General features: G+C 46.8%; 1 protein-coding gene across 1 annotated transcript; it reads right to left on the reverse strand.

The window, feature by feature from the left end:
• Positions 1-7,366: 7,366 nt before the first annotated feature.
• Positions 7,367-11,225, reverse strand: LOC128572621 (uncharacterized). Its single transcript, XM_053572590.1, has 4 exons — positions 11,083-11,225; positions 8,276-8,670; positions 7,995-8,061; positions 7,367-7,622 (listed from the first exon to the last, which is right to left on the reverse strand). Exons 1-4 carry the CDS (start codon positions 11,223-11,225, stop codon positions 7,532-7,534), a joined length of 696 nt encoding a protein of 231 aa, XP_053428565.1. The 3' UTR covers positions 7,367-7,531.
• Positions 11,226-23,659: the final 12,434 nt, after the last annotated feature.

Here is a 23,659-nt window from a genome sequence, read left to right on the forward strand (position 1 = left end):
GCCTGACACAGGCAAAGTGCAATACAAGTGTTAGTTATTATTATTATTAATTCAATGACCATTTTTATGTACCATGTATTAAATGCTGCACATACACAAACATTGCCAAAGAAAAAATAATTCTGTTTACTTAAGCACACGTGCATACGGACACACACATCCCATAGTAATTTGTGGCCGGGGAAGAACAGAGTTGCCACTTATGATAGCAGTGGTTAAAACTGTAGGAAAGGCTGGGAATTGCACACTGCTTTATCTTCTTCTGGAAGCCTTTGGGAGGTTGTTTTCACTTCCTTTCCCTGCCCCGTTTTGTCTATTTCCCTCCTTTTGCCTCTGAGACCCTCGTGCTCTGGTTTGGCATTACCTTGAGGGCCCTCCCAGGCCCTGTCCATACCCTCGTCTGGAGACGACCTGGGACTGAATTCCACCATCCATTCCTACTTGAGCTACCTTAGTTGTTGATAACTTTATGCACCTCAGCCTAAAAAAAGAAAAAAATGGGTCTTGGTGTTCTATTTGCCCACTTCTTTCTTTCTTTTACTTTTTTGTACTCCGTCTCACTCTGGCGCCTCAGTAGAGGCCATGGTATCACAGCTCACAGCAATCTCAAATCCTGGGCTCCAGTGATCCTCCTGCCTTAGCCTCCCGAGTAGCTGGGACCACAGGCACCAATCATGACACCTGGTTAGTTTTTCTATTTTGAGTAGAGATAGGGTCTCTCTTCCTCAGGCTGGTCTTGAACCCCTGAACAATCCACCTGCCTCAGCCTCCCAGAGTGCTAGGACTACAGGTGTGAGCCACCATGCTGACCCGGCCTTGTTAATTTCTTTGTAATGGTGGCCTGATTATTCCAGGTTTCCCTCTCTGCTTTTGTGACCCTGTTGTCCCTCTGGCTACCCGAGGCTGTAAGCACTCCCCATTCAGTGATGCCATAAGTGATTAATCTCTGGCTAGTTTAGCTCCTCCAGAGCAGGTGCCGTGGCCATTCATCACAATGCCCAGATAATTGAAGCTTTCCACCTGCAATTCAGAGCCATGCTTTGGGCAGTGATGCTGGCCTGGTGCTCTGCTGGGGTTCACTGTAATTACTCTTCCTCAGTGAATCCCTGGGGCCCTCAGCCTCCTGCAGGTGCCCTCACCTTGGAGGGCTTTTCTGTAAGTGCGTCTCCCTCCTCCTCGCTCAGTCCTTCTGTGGATTTTAATCCCAGACTGGCTTTAGCAACATAGTCCTGACTTAGGAAATTTTGACTTTACAATGGCGTGGAAGCAATTAGAAACCATGCTTCAAAATTTGAATGTGATCTTTTCCTAGGCTAGCAATATTAAGTAGGAGACTCTCGTGTTGCTGGGTAGTCAGTGAACTGCAGCTCCCGGGCAGCCAAGCCACCATGAGGGTAAGAAGCCAATACTGCTGTTGTATTCAATAAATTACACTATCTATTCAGCACTCTCTTGTAAAATAGGATGAGATTATTAAGATGCAACCCATTTTAAGTGGAGGAGCATCTCTTGCCTTACCACAACGCTGAGAAAAATGGTTCTCATTGAAGAATGAGACAGATAAAATGGCTTAAAATGCAGTGTGTAGGAGCTGAGTAAGATACAAGAAAGAACTTTTTCCCTGAGGCTTGGAGACACTGAAATATCCTACCGAGAAGGGTGGTGGAATCTTGTTAAGAAAGTGCTAGAAGCAGGGGAGAAAGTTGCTCTCTGAAGAGAACTCTTCTTGCTCTTCCCCAATGCTAGGAGAGTTCTGAGAGTTGAAACAGAGCTTAGAAGTCGTTTCTTTCTTTTTTCTTTAAATTACAAAAAATTACTATTATTTTTTATTTATTGTTTCAGGTTCATTGAGGGTATAAAGAATTAGGCTGCACTGTTTGCATATGTAGGTAAAGTCCCTTTTATAATTGTGTCGTTTATTGCAACCTCCCTCCAAAAGCCAATCTCAGGATATCTTTTCTTAGTGTGAATCCTCCTTGATTACACACGTATTCACTCATTTCCCAGCTACCTGTGACTCAGGACACATTATCAGATCTTCACTATCCCAGGCAGAATGCAACAATGTCTAACGACCAAGTAGTGTCCTGGTAACACGGAGGAATGAAAAAATTATATAAACAGCATCAAGATTGTCTCAAGACTGTTAAGATAATAAAAGCAATTAATGTCACCAGTTGTTTTAGGTGTTATTCGTCGAAGGAGGCTTTGCATTCAAAGCGACATTATCTCTTCTAACCAATGCCAGTCAACAATGGTAATGAATCCAAAAGGCATAATCACTGCGACAAGAACAACAAAACCCTCAGTGTGTAGTTTTACAAACGTGCACTATGCAATAAAAGGTCTGAAACTCAATGTTAGACGAGGTGTTTGTTCTAGAGACCCAAGAACTTGAGGTAGTCATTGCCCTTAAAGCCCTCTGCACAGAAAGGTGATGCCAAGTCTGCCGGCTTCACTTGGAATTCAAGTCTTCCCAAATTATGACCCCACTTGATCTTCTGCTAAAGACCTGTATTCGGCCTTCAGAGGTTATAAACTCTAATATGCTTATGGTGTGTCATTACTCTCTCTTCCACAGAAGTAAATTAAAAATATTGAAAGTATTAAAAGTCATAACATTAGTATAAGGAAGTCTAACTCTCTTCTGATCTTTCCCATAACAACTTTCTTCTTCTTCTTCTTCTTCTCCTCCTCCTCCTCCTCCCCCTCCCCTCCCCCTCCCTCTCCCTCTTCCTCTTCCTCTTCTTTTTCCCTTCAGATAGAGTTTCACTATGTTGGCCTCAGTAGAGTCCTGTGCTATCACAGCTCATAGCAACCTCAAACTTTTGGGCTCAAGCGACTCTCCTGCCACAGCCTCCCAGGCAGCTGGGACCACAGGTTCCCACCACAATGCCCTGCTATTTTTGTTGTTATTGTTGTCATTGTTGATCAGAAGGCCTGGGCTGGGTTCGAACCCTCCATCCCTGGGGTCTGTGGCTGGTGTCCTACCCACTAAGCAATGGGTGCTGAGCCATAACATCTTCTTGCTGCTTAAAAAACTCTTTTGGAATCCCTGCTAGTGGATGACCTATGTATGTGTTCAGTTTGAGAGGTGGGTAAAGAAGCGTTAGCCACTGTGTCTACCAAGAACTGCTCATTGAGTTTGATCTGATCTCCACCCCAAGCTGAGGGCTTCATGGACCCTTGAACTGCCTTCATGCCTAGAAAATTTCTCTCTTTTTTCTCTGGCTTTAAAATTCCTAACTTTCATTTAAGGCTCTGCTCAATTCCAAGACCAACATCAATACTGGGATTCTTTCCCAACTAAGGAAGCCCTCACTGATCACTCCTCCAGGGAAACCTCTCTTATCTCCTGTAAAAGTGGCATCCGCATCACTTCATAATGTATCACTATGTGACTTCGTGGCTGTATTTCATTTCTTAAGTGTTCCTATTTTGTTTTCCCAATAAGCCTGTGAGATTATGAGGGCAGAAGTTGGGTCTGATGTTTCTATATCTCCCCGCTTGGTACTGCCAGGCTCATAGACAACATTCCCATTTTAACAGAGCTTATTCCTCAAGTCAGCACTTCCCAATTTCAGGAACAAAGAGATTCACATTAGAAGAAAAATGTCTCTGATTCTTGGAGATTACACCCCACTTACGAAATACTGAGCTAAAAGTTGGTGATTACTTGGGTGCCAATGGAACAGTAAATTGAAATGCATGATCAAGAACTGATTAACATTATAGAGAAAATATAAAACTTAAATATCTCAAAAACTCTTAGACTCTCAACAGTATATCCCCAACCCCTCCCTTCTGCCCCATCCCTGCTCCTCACCACCCACTTCTACTATAATCCAAGTTTCAGAGACACTAAGCTAAGTCTTTGAGAGCTGTTATCAAAATATCAGAATAATTCACCCATGAACTTGTTAGCTCCAATGATCTCATTAGATCAGTCAGCCCTTTCTTAGTAGTGCAGAAGAAGAGCAGGCACAGGCCAGTTGCATTTTTATGGGGTGAGAGACAAGTTAGAAAGATCTAGAGCTTTAGATTCTGACTGTTGCTGGCTTAGCTTTGGCAGGTCAAGCTTTTCTGCATTAGGTCAAGCACCAGGAAGAAAACCATGTAGGGAAGTCACAGTTTCGAGTAAAAGGAGGTGGTTACTGAGGCCAAGTGCAGACCATGAGCACAGGGAGGTGACGTATTGTGCAATGTGCTATCCATCCAGAGAGTGGTGTTCGGAAAATGGGAAGAAGCGATGGGGTAAGATTGCAGCAGTGGACTGGAAATTAAGCAGGAGGAGAGAAAATAGAGCTAATGAGTAGAAGGAAAGGGGCAGAAGTTGAGGAGGGACAGAGTTAAGTGATGGCCTTTGTTGATTTCATTTTTGAGCAGGAAGATGAACACCCAAGTCTCTGAAAGGACCAAAAAGTTAAGGGAAATGGTGCAAGTGATAGGACAAAGGTAGCCAGGTGGGACTGAATCCAGGGTGCAGAAGTAAAAACTAGCCAGAGGCAAAAGGAAGAAATTCTCCCTCTGAGAAGTAGGTCAAGAGCTTTTTTATGACTGGATCCCAGGACCACCCCAAACCAGGATTCTTTCTGGGTTGCTCTTAGATTTCTTCCACACCTGACTCATTATTCTCTCAGCCCCTGCAGGTCTTCTGCTTCTCCAGTCTGGCGGGGAAACAAGGCTGTCTTGGACTTCCAAACGTCACTTCTCAACAGCCACAGCCATGAGAAGAGTCTGGACTGACCCCCTTGGCCTCAAACACAAAATTCTAGAGAAAGGTTCTCACTGGTTCATCTCGAGAATTTATCTATTTATTTGTAAATTTTAAATGAACATCTATTACTTTCAATTTTCTATTTTTTTTTCCAAAGAAATTTGATCGTGCCTATTTGAAGTTTATGTGCATGATGTTATGGGAGACATATAGATAGCAACATGGTTACTGTAGTAACATACATTAATACTTTTCTTGCGTATTGAGGAGTGTGGGTCAATAAATTCTGGCCCAGCTGTGGACAGGACGTCCTATGTAAGCACATGTCAACACTATGGGGATCATAAAGATTGGGTGAAAGCCACATAGTTTCCATTGCAAAGAGGATCTGGTTGATAAAATAACAGGTGTCCGTAGATTGGCATAGGTCAGAGGAGAAGTTTTTAGAATGTCTGAGAGGTTGTTGCAAGTCTAAAGTTGTTTTGTTGCTTGTTTGGTTGTTTTTGTTGTTGTTGTAGCTCTTGGTAAAGTCTCCACCATGAGTTAGGGAGTACATGGGGATTTGGGCTATAGAAGGTTTGTGAAAGGGATTCAGCGGTGTACCTAGAGATGAGACCAGGACAGGTTCAGGCCGAGTTTAATGAAAGGGGACTGAGACCTGCCTGGGTAAAGACGGCAGCTGCACTGAGAGTGGTTTGGGGCTTGTTTTTATAGAGTGTGTAGGGGCAGGAAGATTCCACAGGTTGCTGGAAGGCTTTGGTGAGCTAGGGTCTATCCAGTAGAACTCTTGGGGCAGGGCCAGGTAGGCCTTCCGTTCTGGGAGGGGAGGGAGGAGAAGGGTTTAGGCAACTAACATTCCCAACTCTTGTTAAAAGGGGCAATAGGGTGTCAGGTCAGTCTTCCGGGACTGCTTCTTGCTGGACAGGACCCACAGTTGTCCTCAGTGAAATGAGATGGGTGTTATAGGGTCTTACAGGTTTGGGATACATTGGGAGAAGGTTTGGGGAGTAATAGGAATTGGGTTGCAACTGCAACAGACATCTTTTTTCATCCTATCTTGAATAAATGAGGACAGGAATTGGATGACATAAGGGGCAATGGTTAATGACAGGATTGGAGTAAGGGGGTAAGCACCTAACAGTTTGAAACTCTACCACCTGGGATGAGAAAGCCAATGGAAGGACTGAGCAATGCTGAGGAATATTTCAGGGTAGAAAGCATAATTGTGTCATGGGGTCAACCCAGATTTATTCACTTAATGAACATAATTGATGATGATCTCTGGTGCCACCCAACATCATGGACAGAAGAAGAATGAGAAGACCTGGGGAGGGCTGATCGAAGGTTAGAGAGTGGAAATACAGGTCCTTTGGGTCCAGGGGACAGTGAAACTAAGGTAGGGAGAAGGGCCGCATCAGGGATAGAGCCATCCACAGAATGGGACAAGTGAGCACAGGGAAGAGAGCAGAAATTCCATGAAATTATCAATGGTGACAACTCTCTTTGTCATTGAGACATCCTAATTCGGATGCTGAATCATGGGATGTGCCACACAACACCAGGTCTGCAGTGAGTGAGGGAAAATGGCTTCTTAGGATGTCATTTTGTGTGTTGTGACCCCAGATCCAACAGGCTGACCCTGGCAGTCCATCTGCTCCTCTTCTCTTGGACCCACCAAAGGAAATGGAGACTCCATGAAATCTCTAGTGCCTGCAGATTTGGGATCAAAAGAGAAAGGATCAGAGACCAGGAACAAAGCCGTCCACTGGTAACTTTCAGAGAGGCCATGTACAACTGAGGTGGAAGGAAATAGCTCGTTCTTCGTTGGCAGCAGGTGTGGAAACACTGCTGGAACCCAGACTGGTTCCCTGAGGCCATCTGATCCACCCAGGGCAGGAAGTCCCCCAAACCACATGCAGTTTCTGACCAGACGCTTCAGCTTTTCTGGGCATGAAAAAGGCAAGGGCCACAGCCTCCTGCTCTTGGAACCCGCTACCGTGAAGGCTGAGGATGCCCGAAGTAGATTCTCAGTGCAAGAGAGAAGGGACATCCCCTTCAGAACGGCCTGGAGCTGTTACATCTCAGAGATGCCCTGGTTTGCAGACCTAAGTGTGCAGCAGTGTACCCCAGGAGTAGGGGCCGGGGAGGGAGGAGAAGGAGCTGAAATTTTTCCCTGACCCCAGCTGGCGATCAGCTTATACCCTAAAGCAGAAGGATTAATAACCAGGGTAATTTTATCCCAGTCAGAATGTAGCTACAGATGTGGGCTTATTGGGTGAAACAGCTAATCCTTTCTACATTTGGCTCACTTATGAAATATGATGCCTGGGGTTGTCAAAGCACTACTTCCGCCTGGGCTGGCTGTGGAGTGCTCCGCTGTCGTGGGTGGAGGGGCCGCTGAGCGCGCACTGTCTGCATTGCTGCCTGTTGGGTGGGCTAACTTCTCCCTCCACTGAGGGTGGAGGGGAAGGAAAGAGGCGTGTGTGTGTGTGTGTGTGTGTGTGTGTGTGTGTGTGTGTGCGCGCGCGCGCGCCCATGCTTCCGTGCTGGAGGCTTGAGTGGGGAGAGTGCAGCTGAGGAAAATGCCAGGTGTTGGAGTGGGTGGGTGCACTGAGACGCTGGAGGGAAAAACCACGCCTTTGGAAAAATCTAAGGTTCATTGCAACTCCGAGTCCCAAAGGCTTGAGGGTTGGGGAGGCAACAGCCGAGGAAAGGGGCGCACCTGGGTGTACACGTGGCCCAGATCGGAGCCAGCAGGCACCCAGGGATTTGCAGCTTAGTAATAGTTGGAGGCTCTAAAGCCTGGAGACTCAATTAATCAAAGTACTGCTGCTGATGGAGCAAAGATGAAAGGGTTTCCAGGCCAGTCAGTGATATGCTTGGAGCTTTTCCCTGGGCAGCCACCCTGGGGCGAGTAACAGGAGATGCGGGTTAGTGCTGAGGTCTGGGAGTCTCGGTTTGGCGCAGGCGGCCTAGCACTCGGGGAGCGGGGCGGGGTTTCAGAAGTGGGCGTGGCCCTGGGGCGACGGGGCGTGGCCTTCTGAGCCGAGGGGAGGACCCGGGAAGGGGAGGGGCCTTCGAAACCCCAGCCCAGCCAGCCCGCGATCGCAGGTGGCCGCCGCCCCCGACCACCCTCTCTGAGACCTCTTCTTGGGAGTGGCAGCTGGCCCCTGAAGTGGGCTGGGTGTCGCTTCCCACACGTCCCCGGCCACCCCAACACGCGTCTCCGCAGGGTGCACCCTGAGTCCAGCGGGGCAGGCAGGGCTCGGTCACTTACACTGCAGGGTCTGCCGCGGCCCTGCGGCTCCGGGTTCCCACCCCTCGCTCCTCGCGTGTTTTCAGACCTAGGCGGAAGGAGCAGGGAGGTTAAAGCTTCATTCCAGAAACTTAAATAGACTCCATGGGTTTCTGGGAAGTCGTTGAGAGAGTAAAAGCGTCACCAAATACTTCCGAACCAGAGACAGCATTTGACCCAGGGGTAGGGGTTGGGGCTGGAGGGGCGTTCTGATGGATGGAAGGAAGAGAATTAGCGACCAGGGAGTTTGCATGAAATCTTACCATTTCTCTCCTTTCCTTTCCCTCTTAACTCCGTGTTCTTCATTAATGTCCCCGCTTCAGGCCTCCAAAATCCGGAGCCTAAGACCCCCTCTCTCATAGGGCTAAGTGGCCCACGGCGCCCACCACCCAGCCAGGGAGGCCAGGCAGGGCCGCGCAGGGAAGGATTTGGCTTCCCCGGCAGGCCTCGGGGTTGGGAAGGCTCACATCTCCATGGCAACGAGTTCTTCCCGTGGGAATAAGGAACTCCTGAATGCGGGACAAATTGCAAAGGGACCTTCTGAGTGCTGGCTGAGGCTCTGGGAGGAGGGGTGAGGCGAGGTGGTCTGCAGGGGTCCGGCGCGCCGCAGAGCTTGACCCGCGACCCCAAGCGGGGGTCCGGGCTGTGCGTGGCTCCCCTGCGTCAGATGGGGCCACACATGCTGGACACGTGACACGACATGCTCTCCCAGGCCTGCCAGGTGGCAGATGTGTTTGCTGACTTGCTTAGAACAGCCCCTGCCAAGTGTTGGCCTGGGCTAACTGGGACAGTTCCTTCCTTTGGTTCTGTTCAGCCTCCCTTAGGTGGTGAAACCAATAGTTCTGTTGGGAGAACGGGAATTTGAGCTGTGGAATTCAGTTCTATGTGTTTGAACTGAGATTGGCCAGAGATTTCTTTTTACATTTTTCTTTCAAGTTTTAGAAGATTTTTAAATCATGAACTTTATTTTTTCCAGTTCAGAAAGGCATAAAGAAGAAGAAGAAGAAAAAAAAACAATCCACACCCCCAAGACAACCGTTGTTAATTTAGGTCATCCTTCCAGATTCTGTGTACACAAACACATCTGAATGTATGTAGGTGTATTTACAACAGTGGATTATACTGCATGTGACATTTCATCACCTGCATTTTCTCTTAATTTTCCACAGATATGGAAGGATGTAGAAAAATCTACATCGTTATTTCTAATGGCAACATAGGATATAATATAACATAATTCATGAAATGATTTGCTATTGCCGGAAATTTAAGTTGCTTCCTAAGTTTTTTTCTTCTATATATCATGATACACATTCTTAGACATTTTTGCACACTCAGTTTGTTAGTTATCTCAGTCTATTAAGGTTCTTAAGTTTCCTAGAAGCAGAATTTCTGGGTCCAATTGTATGCACATTTAATTTTTTTTTTTTTTTTTTTTTGAGACAGAGTCTCACTCTGTCACCCTGGTAGAATACCATTGCATCATCATAGCTCACAGCAGCCTGGAACTCCTGGGATCAAGTAATCCTCCTGCTTTAGCTTCCTAAGTAGCTGGAACTATAGGCACCCACCACGATGCCAGGCTAATTTTTCCATTTTTGGTAGAGACAGGATCTTGCGTTCTTGCTTAGGCTGGTTTTGAACTCCTGAGCTCAAGCAATCACCTTGGCCTCCCAGAGTGCTAGGATTATAGGTATGAGCCACTGCACCTGGCCCACATTTAAAATTTTAATATACATTTCTATACTTTGGGTCTGTGGATTTTTTGGGAGCCAGTGGCTTTATTTTCTTCTCCATTGGTGTTGGAAATGAAAGGGAAAGATCCATGATACCGTGTTTCCCCGAAAATAAAACATCCTCCGAAAATGAGACCTACTTACAGGTTTCCTTCTGGGTGAAATATAAGGCATCCCCCAAAAAATAAAGCCCCCCTAGGCTCTGTCTCGGAATGAAAATTAATTTATGGTAAACTGGTTGCGAGGGCCGCCCGACTGGCGTCTAGCAACCAGTGACTGTTACGCAGAGTCCTGACGTCACTGCTGTGTGGAGGCAGAGCGGAGGTCGGAGTGAGCCGTGAGCACGGGGCGGGAAAGAGGAGGAGACTTTCGCAGATGCGTGTAGAAGAAGAACAGGAGGATCAGAGCGGTGGGGATGTGGGGAAGGTGGTGAGTGCTGGTCTGTCTCTGGTGACACTGCCTGATGCTCAAGGCTGCCCTCATGATGACGGAAGGTAGGATTCACAGTTTGTCTGGTTTGTGTTGACAACTACAGTACTACCCTACCCTATACAGGTAATAAATTTCCTTTATTTTCATTTAACAATAAATGTGTACCATATTCTTCTTCATGGAAAAATAAGACATCCCCTAAAAATAAGACCTAGCGCATCTTTGGGAGCAAAAATTAGTATAAGACACTGTCTTATTTTTGGGGAAACAGGGTATATGGTGACTTTGTTTGCATTACCCCCCAAATAAACTCTGAAGAATTTGGGTGTGAGGAGTATTTGTGAGGAGTATTTTTCAGGTATGATCCAGAAAGAGCTCCCAGGTGAGCAATAAAATATACATTAATGAATGGGTTACTGTTGGGGACATTCTTGCCGGGGGTCCCTGAGAGACTTACTAGAACACACCTCAGAAGCAGCCTCCCTTAGTGACTGTGGGACATTAACTCTGGTGATCTTCTGACTTCTGCAACCATTATTTGGAAAATGTCTGCAGATTAATGTTGAGGGAGGCCAAGGCAATATGACTGGAGCACCGACAGCTTCAGCTACAAATGAGTTCTTTATCCCTTTCCCCAAACCTAAATGAAGGGGTGAGCTTCATCCAAGAAAAAAATTACATAATGGGTTAAAATCACCCTTAATCCCTCCACCTTTCCTCCCTGTTCCTTAAACCAGTTGTTTCCAAACTTTTTGGCACTAGGGACCAGTTTCATGAAAGACAATTTTTAGATTCAAGTGCATTGCACCTCCCCCTCAGATCATCAGGCATTAGATGCTAATAAAGAGTGTGCAACTTAGATCCCTCAAGTGCAGTTTCCTGCTCCTATGAAAATCTAATACTCCAGCTGATCTGACAGGAGGCGGAGCTCAGGCGGTGATGCAAGTGATTGGGAGCGGCTGTAAATACAGATGAAGCTTCCTTCTCTTGTCTGCTGAGTGACCTGGTTCCTAACAGGCAATGGATTGATACCATACCAGTCCATGGCCTGGGAGCTGTGGATTGAATGCAGCCCTAAACCATCTCTTGGTGCCAACTTGAGGAGACCACCAAAGAGGTAGCTGGCCCTACTGCTTTGCTGAGAAGACCAGCTAACTCTTTGCTGGTCTTCTCAACCATGTAGAGTTGTTACAGATAAAATCTGTCACCCTTGGAGGCACAGTAACATATTAAGACAAAAACCAAAGGGGAGAATAATGCTTAAGCAAAGGGACTGATGGTAATGCTGGTGTTTTGGGCATGGTGGCAGCTGGATGCATTTGGGCAGGAGGCACCTGAGCCTGAGGTTGGCCCTACAAAGGAATCCTCCTATGCTCTCCTGAGCAGCGGCAGGTGAGAGGAGGAAGGCAGAGTTGGAGGCTTAGTTCCCTCCCGTGGACGACACTTGCTGCCTGTGTATTTTAGAAAATGAGGCAGCAAAGTGGAAACAGGGCTGGATCTGTGGCTGGAGGGGATAGGAAAGAAGTGAGCTGCCAAGGTAAGAAGGCAGTGGGATGGGTTGTTAAGAAAAGAGGAAGTGGTGGGTGAAGAGTGCAGGAACTCACCTGGCTCCATGGGGGGACGTAATTATAACCCCTCGGAAAAACTCTTCCCTTCCCACACTCTTGGCTTTCTGCCTCCCCTCTGGCCATTCTTGCTTAGTGTCCATTCAGGGTCCACGTTTTTTTTTCCTGCCTACCCCTCTAAACCGGTGTTTTTCAACCTTTTTTATTTCATGGCACACTGGAACCTATGGTGAAACTTTCGTGGCACACTTAGATTACGTTGATCAAAAAAAAAAAAAAAAAAAGAGTTAAAACTCTGGAAACCCAACAACTTCAGGGGGACTGTGGGACTTGAAGATGGCAGATTTTATCTTGTAACACTCTACATGGTTGAGAAGAAACCACTTCTTTAGAAAATAATTTAATGAACGATCTTTAAAAATTTCTGGACCACACCTAAGATCCTCTCACGGCACACCAGTTGAAAATCACTGCCCTGAACACCGATGCCATTTAGAGTTCCGTGGTGCACCTCTCCCCTTCTCCACTGCCGTCTGGAAATCAGCAAGCAGCTTGCACGGCCTCTGTGCGGGCTGCACACTCGGCCCAGCTCTGTCTCTCCAGCCTAGGCCCCCCGATCTAGAAGTTGGCAGAAGTCAGGGCAGAAGGAGAAATCTGGGAGCAGAGGCTTATTGCCTTTAGCCTGTGTGTTCTCTGGGTATCTTTGTAGTTGAAAGCTGGTGTCCCCAGTTAAGTTGTGGGCCGCTGGAGCATAATGGCTTTGGCGTTTTTTCCCCCTGGTTAGGCACATGCAGTGACTATCATATACAGGCTGAATTGACCAGTGTAGAATTTCTCCGCAGTATCACTCCAGCCCCATCCTGAAGCTGCTTTGATACAGACTTCTCCTTTAACAAGCAAGCCCTTTCCACATGGCTCATCTTCAGCTTACTTCTAGTTATTGGTCTGGCGACCAGGAAGAAAGAAGAAAGGAAGGGAGAAGATCCTAAGAGAGCAAATATTGTTCTGTAGGGCATTTGAGTCATTTGAGGCTTTGCACAGTGTCCAGTAAGGGAAGGCTGTCTCCTCGAACAAGGTGGCATGAGTCACTCTGGAAACCCAACAACTTCAGGGGGACTGTGGGACTTGAAGGTTCTCAAGCCCATCTACTGAGTAAACCCCATTCCTGGTCTAAGTCCCACATTGTCCCACTCGATCTGTCTCAAGCCCCAAATACGAGATATTTGATTTTTAGTAAGGTCTTAAATTTGGTTCTCACCTTGGTCTACCACATTCTGGCTATAGGAGATGTTGTTTCACACTGCCAAGGAAGCCTCTGTCTGTTACACTTTGCTTTGAGTCGGTAACTTGTTGCCCAGACACAGCTTATCATTCCCTCTGTTCAGCACAGCGCACCGGTGATGTTCAGCAGCCTTCATCAATCCTGCAGTTCTTACAGTGACGTTTTGCCCCATGCCTGTCAAACGCAAGAGACATGGCACAAACCAGTGCATTGCCTTTAACCTGTATCACCTTTTAGCTCATGGTAGGTGAGGTTCTCAGCAATTGAACTGCTGTATCAGGCCAGGGTCTCCACTCTGCTATGAACAATGGGGCCCACGTTGCCAGCTAGCTGGTGAGTGATAACTCCAGAGTCTCATTTAGAGTTTTCTTGGTACCACCTGCCTTAGGGTGGGTTCCCTAAAAGCAGAGTCTAAGACAGGAATTACTGAAGGAGGGCACTCAGGGAAGGGAGTAAAGGCAGCTGCACAGGCTGGGGGAAGGAGCTAAGCAGGGAGTGATCTCAGCTGGGGTCCAGATGTGGCTTGATTCCTCAGGGAGCTCTGGAGCATCACAGAACCAGCCTTGAGGCCAAGGAGCCAGGCTTCTGCACCCTCCTGCCAGCTGGGCATTGGCTGTGGCTCTCTGGAGTGGGGGTGGGAGGCTATAACCTCCTACGTGAGGCAGCTCCTAGCTTCTGCTTGGCGGAGGGCAGTGCCCTGGTACTTGGCAGATGGCTGTACTGGCCTGTAAAGTGGTCTGGGCAGGGTACCAACTACTCCTAAGATTATTTCAGTAAATAGCACTTCAATCCACCAGTTGCTTAAGATAGAAACCGAGGGATCATTTTTGTCCCCTTCTGTTTTTTCAACCCTCAGTCCAATCTAATCTCCAAAATATGTATTCCATCTCCAAATTATTCCATTCACTCTTTTTCTGTTCTCATGGTAACCATCCAAAGTGACATCACCACCCTCTATTGCCTGTATTATTGCAACAGCTCCTAACTAACTACCCTCTGGCTTATTATCCATGAGGCAGCCAAAGCAATCTGTCTAAAATCCTCATCTTTTCATGGCATTTCTTTATTCACCCCTCAGTGGCTCTCCATTGCTCTTATGATCATTTAAAACTGCTTTATAGGCAAGGCACGGTAGCTCACGTCTGTAATCCCAGCACTCTGGGAGGCCCAGGTAGGAGGATCCCTTGAGCTCAGGAGTTGGAGACTAGCCTGAGCAAGAGCAAGACCCCATCTCTACTAGAAATAGAAAAATTAGCTGGGCATTGTGGCAGGCAACAGGGAGTCCCAGCTACTCGAGAGGCTGAGGCAGGAGGATCCCAGCTACTCAAGAGGCTGAGGCAGGAGAATCACTTGAGCTAAGCTATGGTTCCTGTGAGCTAAGCTAATACAACGGTGCTTTAGCCTGGACAACAGAGTGAAACATGGCTTAAAAGATCCAGCTGACTTTGGTTCTGCTCAGGATCCTGGAGTCCGTCTCACGACTCAGAGCCTCACATGTAGCTGGAACAAATGGGCTTCATTTAGTTATTTGAAGATGGTAAACTCTCTCTTGATTTTATGTCTTGACACGTATTTTTCCTCTCCCTGCAACACCTTTACCTCCCCTTCGTCTTTAAGGATCTGCCTACTTACAACTTGCCCCTGAGAAGCCCTTTTTGCTTCTAGCCTCTTGACTCCTAGAAACTCCACATATTATTGTCTCCCGTCTGATTCAGGTTCTCAGCACCTGCGTCCATTGTCTTGTAGCCAAGAGTGACATCATCAAAATGGCAGACAAGGCAGTTCTAAGTTTTCCTTTGCCCAAAGATACATCATTAAAAATAATAAAAAAGAAAAGAAGCCAAAATGAAAGCTCTGCGCCTGTAGCACAGTGGTTATGGTGCCAGCCACATGCACTGAGGCTAGCAGGTTCGAACCTGGCCCGGGCCAGCTAAACAACAAGGACAACTGTAACAAAAACTAGCCAGGCCTTGTGGCAGACACCTGTAGTCCCAGCTACTTGGGAGACTGAGGCAAGAGAATCCCTTAAGCCCAGGAGTTGGAGGTTGCTGTCAGCTGCGATGCCATTGCACTCTACTGAGGGTGACATAGTGAGACTCTGTCTCAAAAAAAAAGAAAAGAAAAGAAAAGAAAAAGCCAAAATGAAGCCCCAGAAGCTGTCCGAACCAACTTTGTAAGAGCCCTGGAAAACAGTCAGAGGTTTACAGCACCCAACAACAAATGCGTAATCAAGCAAAAGCTATCTTCAAAGTGGAAGAAACGTTTTGCAGTTTCTATCTACCATTGCATGGTGGTTTCGGTGTGGAGCAGGCAGCATCTCAGGTCCCAATTACTCCCATGAACCGGAGGGAGCAAAGCGGATCTTATTTATACGTTATTGTGGACATCTGTTCTAATCCGTCTGGGGGACAGTTGAAGAGCTGATGTAATGCATTCATCTCTGTTCTGCATAACTCACAATACATGTGGGAAACCAGCAGGCGCTGCTTGTAAAAGCCACAAGGCAATTGCAAACTCCGAGATGTCCCGGGTGAGAGATTCTTGGTGGCGACACACAGTAGACAACCTAAGGCTTGGAGAAGGAACTGGGGTTAGACTCTTTGGGAAATTATGATATTGAAAAATAGCCATGTGTGCAGGAGAACTTAGACACGCATGCCTGTGACCAGGCGAGATGTATGCTTAGAAGCATCCTGGAAGACATCAAGCTGTTATACTGGCCAGATCACTAGGCTCGAAGCAGGCCTAGCTAAGTGATGAGGGAGCGCTTGTAGCACAGAGCCAATCTGCAGAGACTGGAAGAGGCAGCTTTGATATCATTTCGGTTTATTTTGGGGAATGCTTTTTGTTTGTTCATTTCAGCTCCCAGCATTTTTGGAAATCTTTGCTAAAACAAAGATTTATGACTTTGTGGTGCACTCTAAATAAAAAAGAAACGTCAGTGATTACAAATAAAAAGCCATAGTCTACACAAAAGTTATTTGAAACAAATTTCAAAGCAAAAGTATTACTACAGCCTCAACAGTAGCCACAAAGAAAGAGGAAAACAAAACAAAACAAAACAGAAAACCGTAAGGAAAGAAGAAAATTCAGATTCCAGAGTTACCATATTATAATATCAAATGCCTGATTTTCAACAACAAAACAAAGAAACTGGAAAACATGATTCATTCAAAGGAACAGCATAATTGAAAGAAGCTCTGCTGGAAGAAGCCAGCATTAGAAGCACTAGATGAAGATGTTAAAACAACTGTCTTATATATGGTCGAAAAGCTAAAAGAAAACATGGACAAGAAACTAAATGAAATCAGAAAAATGATATGTGAACAAAATGAGAATCTAAAAAAAGAGATAGAAATTATGAAAAAGAAAAAAGTTTTGGACCTTAAAAATACAATGACTAAGATTAAAAAGAAATTACCTGAGGAAGTGTAATAGCTGATTGGAGCAGGAAAAAGAAAGAATCAGCAAATTTAAAGATAAGACAATTGAAAGTATTGAGTCTGAGGAACAGGATAAAAAAATGCAGAAGGCTGGGCACAGTGGCCAATGCTTGTAAACCTAATAATTTTGGAGGCTAAAGCAGGAGGATTGCTTAAGGCCAGAAGTTTGAGGCAGTCTGAGTGTTCAGCACTTTGTGGCACCTATAACCCCCTGAGTCTGAGTGGGACCTGTGACTTGCTCCTATCTGATGGAATATGACAAAGGTAAAGGGATGTCACTCTCTCTTCTCAGACTGGTGGTAGAGACTCTCCTTAAAAGTTTAGTGAAAAATACAGCCATGCTGGAGAGGTCCACATGTCAAGGAACTTTGGGCACCTCAGGAACACAAAGGAGGCCTCCAGCCAATAGCTCACTGATAGCTGGGGCCATCACATTTCCACCAGAATTCACAAGGAACTGAATTCTGACAGTAATCTGAGTGAGTTGGAAGCAGACTCTTCCCCAGTTGAGCCTCCAGATGACAACGCAGCTCAGCTAACACCTTGATTATAATCTGAACAGAGGCCTCAGACTTCTGACCCACAGACACTGTGGGATGATAAGTACATGCTGCTTTAAGCCATTAAGTTTGTGGTGATGTCTTATGAAATGTAGAAAACTAACACAGACTGGGTTTAGCTAATAAACAGTAGCTGAGAAGCAGAACATCTATAAAGGAGTCTGACTGCACTCTCCAGCCTTCGCCTTGGAACCTGGAGCCCTGAGCAGTTGGGTTGCAACAGGCTATGTCTACAAGGTGTTTGCTTTCTCACCATGAACTGACCTATCTAAAGTTTAAGTGTATGAACACACGGAAAGGCAAACTGTATTGACGGGACGAACTCAGCATGGCAGCAGCATGGAGAATGGGACATGATGAAGTTCCATATTTCATCCTCCCTTACTTTCTAAAACCCACTCAGGCCCTGGTTTTCTGATGGAGTCTCTAGAGATGATGCTATAAATGGACATTCTTAATCCCAGTCACCTGAACTAGCTAGGAGAGGGGAAGACAGGAGAGGAAAGAGGACAATCTCAAATCTGATAAAATCTGATATAAAAACTGTATCACAATAAGTTTAAAGATGAACCAGTGGTTAATGATGCTTGTCAGACTCGTGTTTATGATCAGCCAAGCATGCTTTGTGACTAGCATATTAATTGCTAATATTCAAATGAGAGTTTGAAGATTTTTTAGTTATTTTTTAAAAAATAGACTAAAATGATCACAATCTTTGTTGTTGGTTTGTGTTTTGAGAGACAGAGATCGCGCAACTTGTAGCACAGCCCCTGTTTAAATAGTCCCCAGAGTCAAATGAGTTGCATGCAAATAATGGAATTTTTGTTGTATGCTGGAAAGGTTGGCCACCTTGACCTCCATTTTGCTGTTCAACCACCCTCCATGAAACTGCTAGTGGGAAGGGAAGAGCTAAGAGTGTGTCTGTGACTAGCTACATCTTCTTATTGCTCACCAGGTCAGGAGGAGGAAGGGAGGTCCCCAGTCCTCACAGCTCCATTGGGCTACCTGACTTGGTGGAATTGAACATTCATCTTTTTTCCTTTGAACCCCACCCCCCAAAGAATAGCCCCACATTTCATGGCGGGTGGACATAGGACTCTGAGAGGAGTCTTATGGGTACTGGTTCAATGAGATTTATTCCAGGGAATTGGCAAGTTTGACACCAAACCAGTGTCAGAGAATGTTGGCAATTGGAGATACGAGGTAAGGTGTGGGAGAGCAATTCTGGGCCTTTGCTGTCTGACCGATGATAATGCTGCCTTTTTCTTCCTCTACTGTTACTCCAGAAACTGCAGAGGCAGAGAAGGGAACAATTTTGTTGTTGAGAATTTGTTGTTGAGAAGGGAACAACTTTCCCCTCCAGCATCTAAGTCAGTACCTTTTGCTGAAAGAGGGTCCATACCTTGTAGATAACAGGGTGAAACTGCAGCCTCGAGGATCAATAGCAAGGAGCTAAAACTCACAGCAGACGTGGCCTTTCCTTCCAGAGGTTAGGAGCAGAAAGAGCTAGAGGCCATGAGCAGGCCTCTGGGCCCAATCTAAACCCTCTCTATGAACACGCCTGGAAATGCTTCTCCTATGGGGCTATCTTTGGCCCCATGCATGCCCAAGGTCACCAGCCCAGTCTTCCAGGAAGGGTGGCCAGCTAGGACTGAAGGCAGCATAGCTCAAGACCATGTGCTAGCCCAGAATCCTGTGCCCTGGGCCGTTCAATCATCTCCTAGCGTGTGGCCCTTAGTGGACCTCTGAGTAGTCATAGTTTCAGGTTCTCTCTCACCTTGTAGGACACAGCCTGTTGCCCTCCACTATTTCAAGTTCCAGGATGTGGTCCCCTCTGTCCCTGGGTGTGGTGTCAGAGCAGAATCTCTCGTGACCAGGAAGGAGCTGAATTTTTCTGTTTCTTATATTAGGTAGGATTGATCTGGCTTGTGTGTAATGAAGATCTCAAACAGCAGAGGCTTAAACAAGATTGTTTCTTTCCTTCTATAAAAGTCTAGAACAGTGTTTTTCAACCTTTTTCTTAATCCCATAGCACACTTGAACCCGTAGTTAAACTTCCATGGTGCACTTAAGTTATGTTGATTCCCCCTCCACACACACACACACAAAGAGTAAAAAAGAATATACTTACTGTGCTTTGAACTTCTTTGTTAAATAATTTAATTAATGGTCCTTAAAAATCTTCGTGGCACACCTAAGATCCTCTCATGGCACACCAGTGTGCCATGGCACCCGGGTTGAAAATCACTGATCTATACTATGAAGAGACTTCAGTAGCTCTGTGGTCAAAGCCAGACCAGACTCTCCAGGCCACCTGCTCAGCTGTCCTGGGGGCTCATTTCTGACCTAGCAGGAGGGAGAAGGTGGGAAGGAAAGGCCTCACCCCTTCCCTGAACAGATCTTTTTCCAGACCTTGCACACTCTTTTTTGTCACATCCCATTGGCCAGCAGAATCACCAGGTGGCAGAGAAGGCAGAGAAGGGCAGCCCCCAACTCACATACTGAGAGACCTGTTGTGCAGGAAGGTGTGAATGAGCCTCGAGGGGGGCAGCAATCAGCCTCTGCCACTTTTTTTTTTCATTGAACTTTTCTACTATGTTGATCTTTTAATTTCAAAATGCTTGCTTGACGTGTCAAGCCATACAAGGCTATGCCCCTGGGCAAGCTAATATTAACGGTTGGCTATGTTTCCTTTCATGCCTTTCTTTTTTGTGTGTGTGACAAGAGTCTTACTCTGTTGCCCTGGTAGAGTGCCGTGGCATCATAGCTCACAGTAACTTCAAACTCCTGGGTTCACGTGATCTTTTTGCCTCCCTGGTAGCTGGGACAACAGGCACCTGCCAGTACACCCAGCTAGTTGTAGAGATGGGGTCTTGCGCTTGCGTAAGCTGGTCTCCAACTCCTCAGCTCAGGCAATCCACCTGCCTCAGCCTCCCAGAGTGCTAGGATTACATGTGTGAGCCACCGCACCCAGCTTCTTTCATGCCTTCTTTTTGAGAATCATTCAGAGATACACAAACTTCTGCCTCCCCATCCACTTTTAATTTTTCTTGACAGAAATAAAATCTTTCCATACGTAGTATTTTCTGCTTCTTTTCAATATACGACGAACCTGTTTATAGTTAAATATATGTGGCTCTAACCTGCTTTTCCAGTAATTGCATAATACCTCACAGTGCAGTGTGGATTTTATAGTATGGGTGTATTGTATATTTTTGTCTACTGCTCCCCAATTGAATATATAAATTGTTTCCTTTTTCATAACAGTAACCAATGTTGTAATGAACCGTCTAGTACATATACTCTCAGGTATACTAAATCAAAGCACACGCACAATTTGAATTTCAGTAGATTCTGGGAAGTAACTTTCTGAAAAGATGGTGATCAGTGGCAAATGGGAATGGCTGAGCCTTGGCAGTCATACCTGGCTGTTAAAAGGAAGACGAGGAAGGTGCAGGAGGACGCCGAGAAAACGTCAAGATTTCCAGGAACACATTTCCTGGTTTAGCAGCCGAGAAAGTGCTGTATCCTCAGCTCTCCGAGAAGGAAACCATGACAGCATCTCCCCCTTGGCTGCCTAAGAAGCAGATGAAATCACAGAGCCTGTGGCTGGGGCCAGGCCTGCCCTGGGGAAGGCTGGAATGAAGATGAATTGGGCTGAGCAGAATGGATGTGACCTCAACTCACCCCCAGTGAAGGGCCAGCTGGGGGCCCAGGGGCAGATGGAGCAGAACCACCAGCCCCGACTAGCCCAGCTTTTGCTTCTTACCTACATTCCTAGTCCGTGTTGTCTGGACCAGGAAACCAAGACTTACAGAGCTGCAGACCTTGGCCAGATTTGCTGGGGAAATTTGGAACAGAATCTAGGGACCAGGACCCGGTTCCTGTTCCCTTCGCTGGTAGTCTCATGCTGGCATCTTTGGGCTTTGGGGCTTGAGATGACCTATGTCACTTCTTCCAGCTTGCAGCCTGGGGAAGGTGGCAGGGTGTCCACATAGCTTGCCATGTGTGTAGGTGGGGGTCACAGCCAAGCTCTTGGTCTCCCCAGCGTCCTGGGGATACCCAGCAGGACAGCAAGTTCTGGTGACAAACAGGACCCAGCTCCCGGCTGCTCAAGGCAAGGAAGGAGCTGGAATTTTCTGCCCTCCTTCCACGGCCAGAGGTCCCCTGTTGCTCCTTCACATCAGCCGAGGAGGGAAAGGGAAGAACACTGGGGAAGGCAGGCTAATTCTTTGCAGGGCACCCCGCTTTCATGTTGGGGTATTTCACTTGGGGGTGGGGGAGGAGCGGGTGCCTAGGAACTCAGTTCTGCCCCAGGGAGTCACGCAGAACTCTGGCAAAATTCACTTCCTGGAGCCCTGAAATCTGCATTCTCTAGGTTGCTGCTCCTGAAAGGATGCGGCCCCTGCCCCCACCTCACTCCCACCTCACCCCCACCCAGACACCCATGCAGTTGCATCTGGGGCACAGAACAGCAAGCTGACGTCCACCAAGCAATTTTACAGTAAACCAGAGGAAATGACCGACATGTACAGAGAGGAGGGAAATTTCTTCTCACTCTGTGGATCCTGCACATCTTGTGTCTTCCAGCGAAATAACTGCTGTCAATGGTCCACAGACAAATCAAAGTTATTAACTCTGAATAGTTCTAATTCAAGAAACTGCCTTCCCCACTAGGACTGTCCGCTCTCACTGGGCTTACCAGGAGTATTCTCAGCTTCTCTGGGCCTGGGTTTGGAGGGGAACCTGGCCCACACTGCAGAGCCAGGGTAGGGAGCGAGCCCCTCTCTCCCCACAGCCCCTGTTTATTAGCAGGTGGCTTCTCCTGTGTGGGGGACGCCTCATTCCCATTGACCTCCCCTTCCTTACTCAGGAGCTTGTATTTAGCTGTTCTGCTCCCATGGGGGGAAGTGCTGACTTCATGTCCTTCAGGGGGAACACAGAGCCCAAAGCTGTTGGACGTTTACTCGGCGGCTCAGAAGCCTCTTGCATCCAAGGATATTTCTGCAGTTGGAAAAGGAGGGACCCAAAACTCTTGAGGACAGCCCTGGGTTGTTCGAGGGCAAGAGCAGCAGCTACCACGTATGTTCTTTTAGAATCCAGGGATGTCCAACCTTTTTTTTTTGTCTTGGCCCACACTGTAAATACATGAACACTAACGAAAACTGATTAGCAAAATAAAAAAAAAAAAAAAAGAAAGAAAAGGAAAAAAAAGTCCGTGCATACTTTCATGATATCTGCTACCACAGATAAGCAAAAATAGTCCTCATAAAATCAGCATGCCACCCACTGGCCCCCAGCTGGACACTCCCGTTGAGGTAATCAGACTGTGAGCTCTCTGAGGATGGTGACTGGCCGCTCTTCCTTATTTCTGAGCCCCGAGTACTTATGCTGGGCCTGCCTCAGAGAATATGCTAGATCAATATCTGGCAAATTCGGAGAGACCCTGGGCTCACAGACAGGGCACAGGCTCGGAATGACTGAACCAGGAGACCACTGCCTTTTTGTGGCAAGAGTGGCCACAGCTAAGGCAGAAGGGACCCCCATGTCTTCCCCAGGGCCTCTCAGGGTCGGGTCACACTGGATGAGGCAGCTGCAGATTACAGCAGGTGACAGGGGGCAGGGAGGCAGTGCCCTGGAAAGGTCTCACACGCTCTGGAGCAGTGGGCTGAGAGCCCTGAGCCCTAGATGCTCTCTGGGGCGCTTTATTTCTGTCTTCTCTGATTCACTTCAGCCATTTAAATCCATTGTCCCTAGCAACAGTTATCAACATAAACAAACAGAAGGGGAAGCCTGGATCAGAGCTCATTCCCTTTTGGGGGTGGCCCCCACAGAATGGTCCCTGGGGAACTGGGGGGAGCGGAGGAAATCAGGAGGGGGCGCCCCATGAGGACTCTTGGGACTTTCGTCCATCAAGGAGATGACCACGGCCATTTGTTATCCGTAATTAAATTGAGCTAATTTCATTCTGTAGCACAGAGCCAGAGAATCGGGGTTCTCAAAAAATGTTATTATCTCATCCCATTTTGTGTAAATGTCATCATGGCGCAGCTGGGACGGGAAGAAAGGACATTTTTGAGATGTTCCTGGTCTCCTAAATGGATCGAGTTCTGTTCCTTCAGTATTAAAGTCAAGCTAATGCCAAGGCCCCCAGGAGCTGATGTAGACGAAATGTTACATTTATATAATCAGTCCACAGACAGACGGGAAAGAGCTTATTTCTGGATAAATCTAAGAATTGAGTGAGGGAGACTGAGAGATCAGATGAGCAGGAGCCCTCTGGGGTCCTCAGCGGTCCCGGCTCCAGACATTCATTTTTCTAGGTTTGCTCCAGAGGGGAAATGACTGACAGAAATGAAGAAAAACCCCAGGCAACCAAGTTTCCCTTTTAGTCACTATCCTTGAGTGGCTCTGGGATAGTAGACAGCCTCCAGGGACATGGCTGGGGGAAAAAAACATCAGTGAATAAAAAACAAAAATAAAAATAAAACTGACCATACAATTGCTTTCAAGATAGGGATGTGAGATGCAAACCAAGCTTAGGACATTTGCCATGGGTGGTCAAAATCTAGGCAAACTCCAGCAACTCTTTGCACGAGTTACAAAGGAAAAGATCTGTGAAAACGAAA

Source organism: Nycticebus coucang, chromosome 20 (genome assembly GCF_027406575.1).
Source record: "Nycticebus coucang isolate mNycCou1 chromosome 20, mNycCou1.pri, whole genome shotgun sequence".
NCBI classification, from domain to species: Eukaryota; Metazoa; Chordata; class Mammalia; order Primates; family Lorisidae; genus Nycticebus; species Nycticebus coucang.